This window comes from Onychostoma macrolepis, chromosome 12 (genome assembly GCF_012432095.1).
Source record: "Onychostoma macrolepis isolate SWU-2019 chromosome 12, ASM1243209v1, whole genome shotgun sequence".
Taxonomy (NCBI): domain Eukaryota; kingdom Metazoa; phylum Chordata; class Actinopteri; order Cypriniformes; family Cyprinidae; genus Onychostoma; species Onychostoma macrolepis.
In genome coordinates, this window is record NC_081166.1 from 28,758,086 (window position 1) to 28,772,093 (window position 14,008).

Here is a 14,008-nt window from a genome sequence, read left to right on the forward strand (position 1 = left end):
CGTGTGTGTGTGTGTGTGTGTGTTATTAAAATTTTAATGTAGGAATGTGCAGAAATATTGTGCAATTCATATAAATTTAATAGTAAAAAAATAAAACTATTTATAAACCGAATTAAACTAAAATTAAATGCATTTCGAACAATTAACTTTTTGACTATAAATAAATTTTCAAATTTAAAAAAAAGTTACAACTTGTTATATTATAATTATTATTATTATGCAACTTGCATACATGTGAGTGTACTCAATTTATTCATAATTTAAATTAATTTTCAATTAATTAATTCATAATGATTAATAGTACTGATATTAATATTATTTATTTTATAATATTGATAGTATTTATGTATGAATTATTTTAAAAATTATACGTACTTATGTATTTATTTTAAAAATTCTGTAAAAAAAAAAAGTTAAACTAAACTGAATTTAATACATTTTATAAAGACTGTAAATAAATCTATATATATATATATATATATATATATATATATATTATGTGCAATTGTCATTCCATTGCTTTGCCAGAAATGTGCATCTCTGTCACTTCTCATTTCCATCATAATGCTATTTATTTGATTTTTAACTCCATTGTTTTTATGAATGTGTACTAGAGGGAAAGTTTATCATTTGAGGCCAGGATCAAGCCAGAAGCTCATGAAATACTGGCTTGTTTAGTATTCCAAAAAATAAATAAAGATTTTTAGAATACATTTTTGAAAGCAGAATAATCTCTCTCTGTTAAAAGCTTTATTTAAATTAGCTTTCGTCTTTCATTTTAATAAGTTAATTTGTCGTATTAACATATTAAAACAAGGATATAGAAGATTAACAAAAGATTCTGCTCATCTCATCATCATGTATACCGTCAAGATTACATCACAAACAAAAGCTGAAACCAAATACTGAGAACAAACATAGATTTATTGCACAGTAAACATAATCCGTACCAGAGAATACTTGATTTACAAAATTAAAAAGGTCTACAAACAGAACATCACATTCTGTAATTAACTGTTACCTACATACAAGTATGTTGAGACACGTGTTGTGCACTCAACAATAAACATCATTTTATTTACTCATTTAGAAAACAATGGTCTTACATTGGTCCTAAGATGTTTCTGACAACTCCTACATCACTACAAATGCAGAAAACATAATGGGAGGCACAGAAGGAGATTGAGTTTAATAGCTACCTCTCTATTGACAAAGCTAATATGTTCTATTAGATATGATATTTTATTAATGTTTCCCCTACAGGGAACGCCTCACTCCAGCTGTACTACACCTGTAGTACAATTACAGTACTGTTCGTTAGTTGCAATAAGATATAATCATTTGTTTCTCAAAGATTTCATTTTCCTGAGAAGTAACAGACAAGAAACATCGTTCATCTTAAACTGAGCCCTTTCATTCCTGAGGTTTCAGCACGAAGACGGCGTCATCTAGCACGTAGTAGTCCTTGTACATGTCTCCTTCACACAGATACGGCAGGCGAGTGACGGCCTCCACCTCGAACCCCACCTTCAGGAACACGTCTGTGCTCATGTGCGTCACCTGCTCCTCCCACGTCTTGCCCTCCACCTTGATGTGTTCCTTGGGTCGCACCCAGGTCCCGCCTTAAAATACAATAGAATAAAGTCACTAATTAAACCAGAAACAAGAATGTTAATAGCAATAGCAAAAAAAAAAAAAAGAAAGAAAATCTTTAAAAATGTTGTATTATATATAATTATTCTTTATTTTCCTTATTCATGCAATTATTCATAATTATGAATTAAATAAGCATTTATTCTTTTTAGAATGATAATTAATCACTCTTGATAAAATAAAGGGTTCTCCTCTATCAGATGCATGACTTTAATCTGCTGCACGAATGTTTTTTTCCAACTTTAATAATATTTTAACAAAAGTTAACCATTTTGCTTTCTAAGAAACCAGAAGAAATCATACCAAAATATGTAAGGTTTTCTTTTCAAAAATCTAAATAAATAAAAAAAAATCTAAAATTCTAAACTTGTCTCTTTAAAAAAAAAAAAAAAAAAAAGTTTAAATTATTTCTGAATTAAAATGAGTTTTATTGTATGTATAATGCATTTTAATAATGGAATAAATTTTTGAATAAACACATTAAAATCAGATTTAGTCATTTAGCAGACGCTTTAATCCAAAGCGAGTTACAAATGAGGACAACAGAAGCAATCGGAATCAACAAAAGAGCAATAATAAGCAAGTGCTATGACAAGTCACATTACATTTTAAGAAATTACAAAAGACAAAATGTGACCCTGGACCACAAAACCAGTCTTAAGTCGCTGGGGTATATTTGTAGCAACAGCCAAAAATATGGGTCAAAAGTATGGGTCAAAATTATCAATTTTTATTTTATGCCAAAAATCATTAGGATATTAAGTAAAGATCATGTTCCATGAAGATATTTTGTAAATTTCTTACCGTAAATGTATAAAAACTTCATTTTTGATTATTAATATGCATTGCTAAGAACTTCATTTGAACAACTTTAAAGGCGTTTTCTCAATATTTTGATTTTTTTGCACCCTCAGATTCCAGATTTTCAAATAGTTATATCTCAGCCAAATATTGTCCGATCCTAACAAACCATACATCAACGGAAAGATTATTTATTCAGCTTTTAGATGATGTATACATCTCAATTTCGAAAAATTGACACTTAAGACTGGTTTTGTGGTCCAGGGTCACAAATATGGTGTTAAGCTGGCAACACATAAATAAATTAATTAATTATTTAATAATAAAAAAATGAAATGTAAACAAAGAAAACATGAAAAAAATAAATAAAAACATGAAATACTGATTTCACTGACAAGTCAAATCTTGAGCATTTCTTCTTACAGGATGTTAGCTCTGTAAGTGTGCTAATCTATAATAAAGCATCTAGCAGCAGAGACTCATGAATTGCTCAGTAGTTGTGGTTGCAGCGATCATCTTACCCAGCTCTACATACGGCTGAAAGGGCAGCACAGCCGCTAAGACGAGGCGTCCCGTGTGCGGCAGCAGCGATCTCCTGATGTCCTGCAGCAGCTGCAGCGGCTCGTCGCAGCGGTCCAGCAGGTTCAGGCAGCTGATCAGATCGTACTGGAAGCCCGTTTGGTGCCACTCATCGATTCCCAGCAAGCTGGAGATCCAAAGTCAAGCACAGGCTCACAATCTCCTCAGTTTATTAGCATTTCCAGTAAGGATGCACCAAATGAAAATTCTTGGCCGAAGCCAAACAAAATGAAACACTGGGCCGAAGGCTGAATACGGTTTTTCACGTCCCCCCCCCAAAAATCTTTTTTTTTACAAATGTTTTCACCATTACATAAATTAAACTGCCAAAATGTGCTTTGTACCGTTTTGTCTTGCTTTTCAAATAAATAAATATTTACTTGACACTGAGCATGTTTTAACATACCAGCAGATATTATCCAAACAAATCATAGTTTAACTTAAATTTAGCAAGTAGATTGTTTTTTTGGCCATTTCTGAGACCCTATATTTTTTACTGTACAAATAAACGCAGCCTTGCTGAGCAGAATAGACTTCTTTTAAAACATTACAGATCGCAATTTGAACACTACGCATGAATGTTATTTTCATTATGATTGTCTAACTTTTTAATTGTATTTTTCAGAACAACAGTAAAATTACAACACTAACATTTACGAATACTCATGGAGCTTTTATTTTGGCGGAAACCTGCAGGAAGTCCTCAGTGCTTTTTTGTTGTTGCCAACAGCAGATTTATAAATGATTCTCATTAAGAATTTGGGAAGATGCATCGTCACATGCCTTGTAAAACTGGTTTCAGTGCAGATTTTCCTCGTGCTTTGGACTTTGAACCCTGACAAGTCAGAATACATGCAATTCGTGCGTGTATTAGAGAACATAACATTCTGCGGTTTATTTACTAATAGTTTAAGCCTATTTCACAATTTCAATCATCATACAGTAACCAGCAACAACCACCTCCTCGTCTCACGCAGTACTAAACAGTCTCTTGTTGAAGGCGCTTGTGATGATTTTTAGTTATAAATGCTTCCACACTGTGACATGTTTGCTGCATTAGTGATGATTGCATCCCGTCATTGTTCGGTACAATTTATTTGGTCACTTATTTGGCAGAACACCAAAACAGCTTTTTTTTTTTTGCTCTTTTCGGCCGCGAACATTCAGTGCATCCCTAATTTCTACTGATGCAGGAGGTGTGTGTACCTGTAATTCTTTCTCTGGAGATGCCACTTCATTGGTGTGGAGACTTCTGTGGCAAACACCTCGTGAAAGTGATGGCCCATCACTTCTGTCACGCCTCCGTCACCGGCTCCCAGATCCAGCATCCTCTGCCCTTTCCATTCCGGCTCGATCCGGAGAAGACGCTGAAACTGGTCCTTCGAGAACACAAACATGGAGCCGCGGCCCAGAAAGCTGTGGACAGGACAGGACAGGAGGCCATGAGGAGCCGCTCATCAGCAGCAGCGCTGAAGCCTGTGAGAGACTCAGGGGTGGTTACCCGTTGATGGAGGTTCGAGACACGACGGGGCTGAAGATGGTGGAGAAGAGCGAGTGGTAGAGCTGCATGAAGAGCCAGCCGGATTTCTCCACGCTTTGGCGGAGGAAAGCCTGCGTCTCCTCATCCAGGTGACTCTGAACGAACTGAGCACGCACCTCTTCTCCGAGCATGTCCGGACAGCAGTGGTACCACTGCAAACACATCCACACTATACAACAACAGCTAGTTCCTTTGCAATAAGAAGTTCCTTTGGTCTGTATTCTCGATCGATAACATTTACATGCTACTGCACTCATTTCAAGCATGCCACGGTACTTTTTCTTAGAGTAAATGCAACTGCAGTAGTGATCATTTCAAATGGTATTACCATGGTATTCTGATGAATGCTGTGGTATTGAATGGTTACCACAGTTGCCATATGTGACCCTGGACCACAAAAGCAGTCTTAAGTCGCTGGGGTATATTTGTAGCAATAGCCAAAAATACATTGTATGGGTCAAAATTATAAATTTTTCTTTTATGCCAAAAATCATTAAGATATTAAGTAAAGATCATGTTCCATGACGATATTTTGTAAATTTACTACTGTAAGTATATTAAAACATCATTTTTGATTAGTAATATGCATTGTTAAGAATTCATTTGGACAACTTTAAAGGCGATTTTCTCAATATTTTGATTTTTTCGCACCCTCAGATTCCAGATTTTGTCCGATCCTAACAAACCATACATCAATGGAAAGCTTATTTATTCAGCTTTCAGGTGATGCATAAATCTCAATTTCGAAAAATTGACACTTAAGACCGGTTTTGTGGTCCAGGGTCACATATGTTATTGCATGGATACGTTTACATGCTAATCCCATGGTACATTTTAGTAATGTAAAAGCAAGCACAACAGTAATGCTTTCATATGGCAATACCATAGTATTTTGATAAACACTATTGTAATTATAATTAACATATGCATGGAATTCCAATGGATTTAAAGCAATGCTAAAGGTAAAATGTACAAAATCAAGATCTCGCGTCCAAAAACATGGTACTTTTTCTTAGAGTAAATGCAACCAAACAGTGGTGTTTTCAAATGCCAACACCACAGTACCAATAACTATCACGGTACTTTCAATAAACGCAATCATGTCAGTAATAGTATGGTATTTTCATATACATACGGTACTAAAAAAATATACATATTCACATCATGGTGGTAAATGTTTGAGCATATTGCATTACCAAGTGAAAAAAAAAACAGTTTAACCATAAATTCGTGTTCGAAAGCACTCTGTGCTCGTGCAACAGTAATAACCAGCTAAACGTCGGGAAGCATCACTCGCTCACCTTCTGGGCTTCGTGTCCAGGTGAGTCCGTCTCAGTCACCATGTTCATGATCAGAGCTCGAGCCAGCGGACTGCGAACGTACTGTCCGGTCCACATCCTTCTCATCCCCAGTAAAAAAGACACATAAAACAGCAGCCAAGAGACGAAGATCAGCGTCCTCATCTGTGGATGACACATAGCGACAGACAGCGTGACTGCAACGAGCGATACTACTCAAGAAATACGATCCCCGGACCCCAATTAAATACAGCACGCAAATAAACAAACTAACTAACTAACCTGAAGGTGTGGTGCTGTTTACACGCACACATCTTTGTTATGCATAATCTGAACGGCAAACACATTTGGCACAAATCAGCCGAGTCCCTTCGAAAAAAAGTTCACTTCCTGAGTGTGTTACATTTAAAAGAGCCCGACAAAACACGTGACCGCTCATATCCGATGTTACCGCCAGGCGGCGCATGTTAGTGGAGAAATAAAAGGGGCAAAATGAACAGGATATCAATTTATAGCGTTTTATTGCATCTGCATAAATGCATACAGTTCAGATTTGTTTAATTGTTTTATATGAGCTCTAATGTTTGAAACATAAACTGTCCTATATATATTTTACCAGTATACTGTACTTAGTGAGTACACACACACACACACACACACACAAATTCCTGCTAGTGTTCAATACTATTACCCAATTTCATTCCAGTTACTAAACTGTTTTTTTCCCTTAAAAAAATTAATAATGATAATAATAATAAATGTTAAACCACATTTTATTCAGTTCTGTTTGGTCCATCATTTATCTTACTGTTTAATAAATTAAATTGTATGTTAAAATGGCTTTGTGTTGTTGTTGTTTTTTTAAATACACCTGCATAAATGATGATTTTTGATGATTTATTTTGTCACAAATATCAATTATTTGAATTTGAAACTATTTCTTAAAAACAAACACATTCTTGAGGGGTAAAACGAAGGAATTTATATGTTTTTAAAAATGCTTTTTAAAGATGAATTGACTGAGAAAAATGCATCCATCTTCTGCTCAGAAATCTTGTAAAAAAATTTTAAATAAAATTAAAAAATTAAAAAATAAGATAAAATTACCTGTGATTGCCCAGCACATTTTTTAAATAGTTAAATATGTGGAATGGGAAGTTACATGCTAATGGCACCCAGATAGTTAAACTACCAATAGTTAAAATAAATGCAATGCATTTATCATGAATGCAATTGTATTATCATATGTTTTGGACTGTACTGCTCCATTTCTGTCCGAACTGTAGACTACTGAACTATATTTTAACTTTTTAACTTCTAACTTTTAAAGCAACCTAAAGTCGTTCAGATATAGTGTACAGAAGGAAAAAAAAAAAAAAAGATCTACAGAGATTGTATGTAGGTTAGACTGTACACTGCGCGCACCTGCAGATAACAGGCGCGTTCACACAGCGAGTTCCACCTCGTGCGCGCACACAGTCCAGACTCAGATTATAATGCAGAGACGGTCGTTATACACACGATACGTCTCAGAGAAATCATTTTCAACTATTAAAATAAATAGATCATAAGGACATTAAGTAGCGTTAAACATTTCGAAATTAGAGTTTAACATAAAAACTAGAGGGTCAGTAGTTCTGCTCGACTGATTAAAGATGCTCACAGATATTATAGAAGGAGAATTTGATATAAAAGAAGAAGAACCATGGTACGATCATCAAGATCTGGAACACGGTGAGTTAGTCTTTATATGACCTTCTGTAAAAGTACAAGTTAATAACACTTTTTAAATGAAAAAGGTGGTAGACGAGCTCTAGACTGGCTTATTTTGAGAACAATATATTTATTGAGAAAGTAGCTTATTCGAAGATAAATGTAATTTGTTCATGAAAGCAGCATTGATAATGAAAGGAAGTGTGTTGTGTGTGTGCTTGACTCTCCACCACATCCTCACAGGATGATATGACATTATACTCACCATTAAAAGAGTGAAATCAGCTTTGTAATGAACTGGTTATCAGTTTCCTGAGTTATGAAGTAAAAGGAGAAGAGAAGTTACTAAACACCACTCTTCAGTGACAGAGATAACCTGATGCCCAAATGATTGCAACATCAACTAGATTTACAAATACTTGTATGCATAAATTAAAAATTGTCAATTAAAATGGTTCAAAATCATTTTGAGTGTTTTTTGCCTTCAGTTTTGGTTGCTCATGAGATGTTCTCCTCGTCTTCTTCACGCAGATCTTCATTTGGCCGCCGAATTGGGTAAAAATTTACTGGAGCAGAACGGAGACTTAGAAGAGACTCTCCAACAGATGTACATCACCAACCAGGAACAGATGCAGGAGATAGAGGTGCTGCCATCTATCTATCTATCTATCTATCTATCTATCTATCTATCTATCTATCTATCTATCTATTAGATTATTTTTGACCTAACTGGTTTGTCACAGTGATTTAAATAGGATAATCTTGTACCATACTGATAGTAAAAAATGTCTATTCCATTCATTGTTATTAACAAAATGAATGCATTTGACATTTTGTCAGTTTTCCAAACTGGGACTCGTGAAGGAACTGCAGGGAGTTTGTGAGTTTAATGAAAATCTAATAATTTGTGTAAAATTAAATACATAATTTTAAAATAGCAACGACTGAAATAAAACACTTACTAAAAAAGATGAAATAGTATGTTTGTTTACCTGCATGCCATGTGACCATTAACAGTGAACATGCAAACGTGTTACTTAATTATTAACTTATTATCTTAAAATCTCAGGGGTGCTTCAAGTAAATATATTAGGTGAAAGAGGTTTAGCTGACGAAAAAGGTAGGGAATTACATGTAAAAAAGATGAATTTGTGCATTTTAATGTTTTTGAAAGCCTTCTAAAGACATATACATGGTTAAATAACCACTGAGTGATAAATACAATAAAAATAAATTAGTGTTGCAATGTTGAAACAATTCTTAATTGAAACAATTTTTGTAAATTCAGTGGCCAAATGCTGTGAGGCCTCTCGGTTTTCTGTGTAATTATAGCCATCTGACTAATGACTGCTTTTGCGTGAATGTCCACAAAACTGGAAGACTTTCATAATGTTTATAAGCAGTATAGGCTATTTTAGAAAGGAACGTTTAAAAGATGAAAAGGAAGAATTATGTATCATTTATTTTCTGTTGTTTGGATAATATCTAATCATGTAATCAATAAAAAAGTAACTTTAGTCTGACGAGTATATTAAAATCTAATCTAATTACGAGTACTTCGTTTTTGGAGTCTGATTACGTAATCCGGATTACATGCATCTATCTCTGTTCTGAGTAAACAAAAACCACATGCACAGAAAAGCAGTCTTTTATTGACATGGTTCTTTGAATAGTTCCTCCATCTACATTCTCTGTATAATCAGTTGATTTTATGGTTGTATAAATCGTTGTCTGTTCCATGCAGTGATAAACCATTTTAAAATACAATACTCACAGAAACAGACGGATATCTAGATGCACTGTATCTAAAGGCCATAAATAGAGAATGCATTGCCTAATATTTTAGATATTGTGCCAGATTTTAACTTAGTGTCAATGTTTGCAAAGCACAACTGATAGCCATTAGTGCCTCCATAATGGTTAAACAGTTTAAATGAATGAAACTATAGCTATGACTTCTCTTAAAAGGCAGTAAAACTTATGTATATCTTAGATTTACATTTTGCTAAGAATAACTGAGGAAAAGCCTTTATGCAAATAAGACAGACAAGGGTATCTGAACTTGTTAGAGTTAATAAGTCTATTGTTTCTTCCTCCTTTGTTCAGTATCTTTCTAAACAGGTGGATATGCTGAGGTCGGTGAACGATCAGCACGCTAAACTCTACGAGCAGCTGGATTCGACCGCACAAGACCTGGAGCTGAAAAACCAAAGGCTGGTGCTGGAGAACAGAGCGGCTCAGATGAAGATCGAAGGGTAAGGCTTCAGAAATGCAGATGCATCACGCCAAGGTTAAAATGCTTTAAATGGCGTGTTTCCTGACGGCAGGCTCACAGAGACGGTAGAAGGGCTGCAGACTCAGGTGGAGGAGCTCCAGAGAGACACGCAGAAGCTGCAGCTGGTTTATGCCGAACAGACCCGGTCCAGTGATCGTGATCCTGATAGTGTTCAGGGTCTCACATGCTGCAGAGATAACTGTCAGTTACACGAGTAGGTTTCTGCAATACATTTCTGCACATTTTAAACCCACACGGTGTTTTGTGCTACAGTAGGTTAAGTACGTGAAACTAGTGGCCTTTAAACGGTCACGGTCAAGTGGATTAGCAAAGAAACTAATTAGCTTCTTCTCATTCTTAGGTGTCAGGCTTAGCAGAACTTCCTTCCCACACATTTATATTCCTGCCAGAATCCGCTTAATCTGCTGGAGGTGACACGGACAGGGTTGTTTGATGCAAGAAAAGGAAAACATATATTGTGTTACATGCGCTCTAAGAAAATAAGTCTGATTTCACAATTTTGCAGTGTTATTTCTCATAATTCTGACATCTCACACTTGCAACTTTATTTCTTGCAATTGCAAATTTTATATTTCAGAACTTTATATCTAACAATTGCGACTTCATTGTTCGTAATTGCGACTATATATCTAACTATTGTGACTTCATTGTTCGTAACTGCGACTTTATATCTAACTATTGTGACTTCATTGTTCAGAACTGCGACTTTATATCTAACAATTGTGACTTCATTGTTCAGTAATTGCGACTATATCTAACAATTGTGACTTCATTGTTCGTAGAATTGCGACTATATATAACAATTGTGACTTCATTGTTCATAACTGCGACTTTATATCTAACAATTGTGACTTCATTGTTCGTAACTGCGACTTTGTATCTAACAATTGTGACTTCATTGTTCGTAACTGCGACTTTATATCTAACAATTGTGACTTCATTGTTCGTAATTGCGACTATATCTAACAATTGCGACTTCATTGTTCGTAATTGCGACTATATATAACAATTGCGACTTCATTGTTCATAACTGCGACTTTATATCTAACAATTGTGACTTCATTGTTCGTAACTGCGACTTTGTATCTAACAATTGTGACTTCATTGTTCGTAACTGCGACTTTATATCTAACAATTGTGACTTCATTGTTCGTAACTGCGACTTTGTATCTAACAATTGTGACTTCATTGTTCGTAATCATGCGACTATTTCTAACAATTGTGACTTCATTGTTCGTAATTGCGACTTTATATCTAACAATTGTGACTTCATTGTTCGTAATTGCGACTATTTCTAACAATTGTGACTTCATTGTTCGTAACTGCGACTTTATATCTAACAATTGCGACTTCATTGTTCGTAATTGCGACTATATCTAACAATTGTGACTTCATTGTTCGTAATTGCGACTTTATATCTAACAATTGTGACTTCATTGTTCGTAATTGCGACTATTTCTAACAATTGTGACTTCATTGTTCGTAACTGCGACTTTATATCTAACAATTGTGACTTCATTGTTCGTAACTGCGACTTTATATCTAACAATTGTGACTTCATTGTTCAGTAATCATGCGACTATTTCTAACAATTGTGACTTCATTGTTCATAATTGCGACTATATCTAACAATTGTGACTTCATTGTTCGTAATTGCGACTTTATATCTAACTATTGTGACTTCATTGTTCATAATTGCGACTTTATATCTAACAATTGTGACTTCATTGTTCATAACTGCGACTTTATATCTAACAATTGCGACTTCATTGTTTGTAATTGCGACTTTATATCTAACAATTGTGACTTCATTGTTTGTAATTGCGACTTTATATCTAACAATTGTGACTTCATTGTTCGTAATTGCTACTATATCTAACAATTGCGACGTCGTTGTTCATAATTGCGACTTTATATCTAACAATTGCGACTTCATTCGTAATTGCGACTATATCTAACAATTGTGACGTCATTGTTTGTAATTGCGACTTTATATCTAACAATTGTGACTTCATTGTTCGTAATTGCGACTTTATATCTAACAATTGTGACTTCATTGTTTATAATTTACATCTTTACATCTAACAATTGCAACTTCATTTATTGTAATTGCAAGTTTATATCTAACAATTGTGACTTTTTTGTTCACAATTATGGCTTTATTGCTCGTAATTGAGGCTTTATATCTAACAATTGTGACTTAATTGTTCAGAATTGCAACTTTGTATCTAACAATTGCGATTTCATTGTTTGTAATTGAGACTTTACTGTATATCTAAAAGTTGCGACTGCATTGTTCAGAATTACGACTTTATACTCCGGTTTCACAGACAAGGTTTAAGGCTAGTCCCAGACTAAAATGCATGTTTGAGCTGTCTCAACTGAAAATATCTTGCTCTGACATATCTTAAAATACGTCATTGCCATTGTTCTGTGTCAAGATGCACACCTGTAACGTTTTCTTCTAAGGCATTTTTATAAAAGCTGCTTAAATACCTTAATTTAACTAAGGCCTTGTCCTGGCTTAAGCTAAGTCCCGTCTGCGAAACCGGGCCTATATATAACAATTGTGGATTCATTGTTCTTAATTACGACTTTATATATAATAGTTGTGATTTCATTGTTCGTAATTGCAACTTTACATCTAACAACTGCAACTTTTGGGTTATTAAGGGTTATTTTTTGTAATTGCAACTTTATATCTTAACAGTTGTGACTTTTTTGTTCACAATTACACAATTGTTTGCAATTGCGACTTCATTGTTCATAATTGTGACTTTATATCTAATAGTTGCAACTTCAACTGCGACTTTATATCTAACAATCGGGACTTCATTGTTTATAATTTACGACTTTATATCTAACAATCAGGACTTCATTGTTTATAATTTACGACTTTATATCTAACAATTGCGACTTTGTTGTTTGTGATTGAGTCTTTATGTTTAACACTTTACTTTAAGTCCCATCCTTCAGTTTTTCTAATTGAATATTCTGAAATACGAACTGCAATTCATATTGACTTTCAAGTCTCTTTTGGTTGACCTCAGAAAAAGTAAACATTGTACACAATATTGTAGTCTATACAACTCCAGATTTCAGTGAAATGCAGTCTGTTGTTGTTTTTAACATGAATTTATACCATTAGGATTCTCATATATTTCGATCTTCGGCTCTGATTTCTAACCATACTGCATGTATTTCAGGCACTTTTCCCATGAGCGCGCTGTTTCCACCAGCCGCTCGTCACTGAAGCGTGAGGAACACGACGAGTGCTGGGAGCTGAAGCGCTCGGTTGATTCCCTGCAGGCGCAGCTGAGCACAGAGCGAGCTCAGAGAGAGACGGCTGAGCTGGAAGCTGATGCTCTGGCGCATGAACTCAGCCAGCTGGAGCCCAAAGCGGCGCTGCTTGGAGTCTACAAGGAGCGCCTGGCCGAGAAGGAGGCTAAAGTCCAGGAGCTCCGCCTGCTTTTGTGCTCGAGCGAAGATAACGTGTTCCTCCCAGAAGATGAAGTGGGCGGGGCCGGACACAGGGGGCGGGGCCTGCGGCGCTGCAGCAGCGAGAGGCAGTTGCTTAGTGACGAGCAGCCTGCAGTGAAGCATCATGGTATCTCTCTGCTAAACGAGGTGGATGCTCAATACACCGCCCTGCAGGAGAAATACGACACGCTGCTGCGCCGCTGCCAGGGTGAGATGTCAGAGAAGCAAAAAACTGACCAAACGCACACACACTCACTGGGGGTAAACACACAGAACGATTCCCAGCAGCCCGAGTACAAGGCCCTGTTTCAGGAGATTTTCACCTTTATCCAAAAGAGCAAAAAGGACCTGAAGGAGAACAGGATCAAGCCCGGACAGGTTGAATGAGGCACTGATCTGCGTCTATTGCTGTAGAACTAGTATCGAGATCTTGAAGGTTTGATATGACAGGTTTACACCAGGTACTGTCCTGTCTGCTTTTATTGCCACTTTTATTACCTGGTGAGTGTATATAAAGCACTTTTGTAAATATTTTTAAATGTTACTGTAAAAAAAAAAAGCTGTAAACTTAAATGTACTGTACCTGATTTCTGAAGCAAACATTAAATCTTTGTGTATTTATAGTGGAGTGAATCTCACAAAAACTTT

The 14,008-nt window shown here is 35.5% G+C and overlaps 2 protein-coding genes across 5 annotated transcripts; one reads left to right on the plus strand and one right to left on the minus strand.

The window, feature by feature from the left end:
• Nucleotides 1–903: 903 nt before the first annotated feature.
• On the minus strand, nucleotides 904–6,299 carry mettl9 (methyltransferase 9, His-X-His N1-histidine). Of its 3 annotated transcripts, XM_058793648.1 has the most exons (6): nucleotides 6,154–6,299; nucleotides 5,875–6,036; nucleotides 4,535–4,725; nucleotides 4,240–4,449; nucleotides 2,976–3,160; nucleotides 904–1,622 (listed from the first exon to the last, which is right to left on the minus strand). In XM_058793648.1, the coding sequence occupies exons 2-6, from the start codon at nucleotides 6,034–6,036 to the stop codon at nucleotides 1,414–1,416; spliced, it is 957 nt and encodes a 318-aa protein (XP_058649631.1). In that variant the 5' UTR covers nucleotides 6,154–6,299; the 3' UTR covers nucleotides 904–1,413. The 3 variants fall into 3 exon arrangements, with proteins under 3 accessions (XP_058649631.1, XP_058649630.1, XP_058649632.1); XM_058793647.1 differs by lacking the exon at nucleotides 6,154–6,299 and having other exon boundaries at nucleotides 5,875–6,051; XM_058793649.1 differs by lacking the exon at nucleotides 6,154–6,299 and having other exon boundaries at nucleotides 4,535–4,742; nucleotides 5,875–6,014.
• A 1,036-nt stretch (nucleotides 6,300–7,335) lies between these two features.
• On the plus strand, nucleotides 7,336–13,979 carry cdr2b (cerebellar degeneration-related protein 2b). Of its 2 annotated transcripts, none has more exons than XM_058793786.1 (5): nucleotides 7,336–7,605; nucleotides 8,116–8,228; nucleotides 9,691–9,839; nucleotides 9,912–10,073; nucleotides 13,087–13,979. In XM_058793786.1, exons 1-5 carry the CDS (start codon nucleotides 7,527–7,529, stop codon nucleotides 13,745–13,747), a joined length of 1,164 nt encoding a protein of 387 aa, XP_058649769.1. In that variant the 5' UTR covers nucleotides 7,336–7,526; the 3' UTR covers nucleotides 13,748–13,979. The 2 variants fall into 2 exon arrangements, with proteins under 2 accessions (XP_058649769.1, XP_058649770.1); XM_058793787.1 differs by lacking the exon at nucleotides 7,336–7,605 and adding an exon at nucleotides 7,868–8,005.
• Nucleotides 13,980–14,008: the final 29 nt, after the last annotated feature.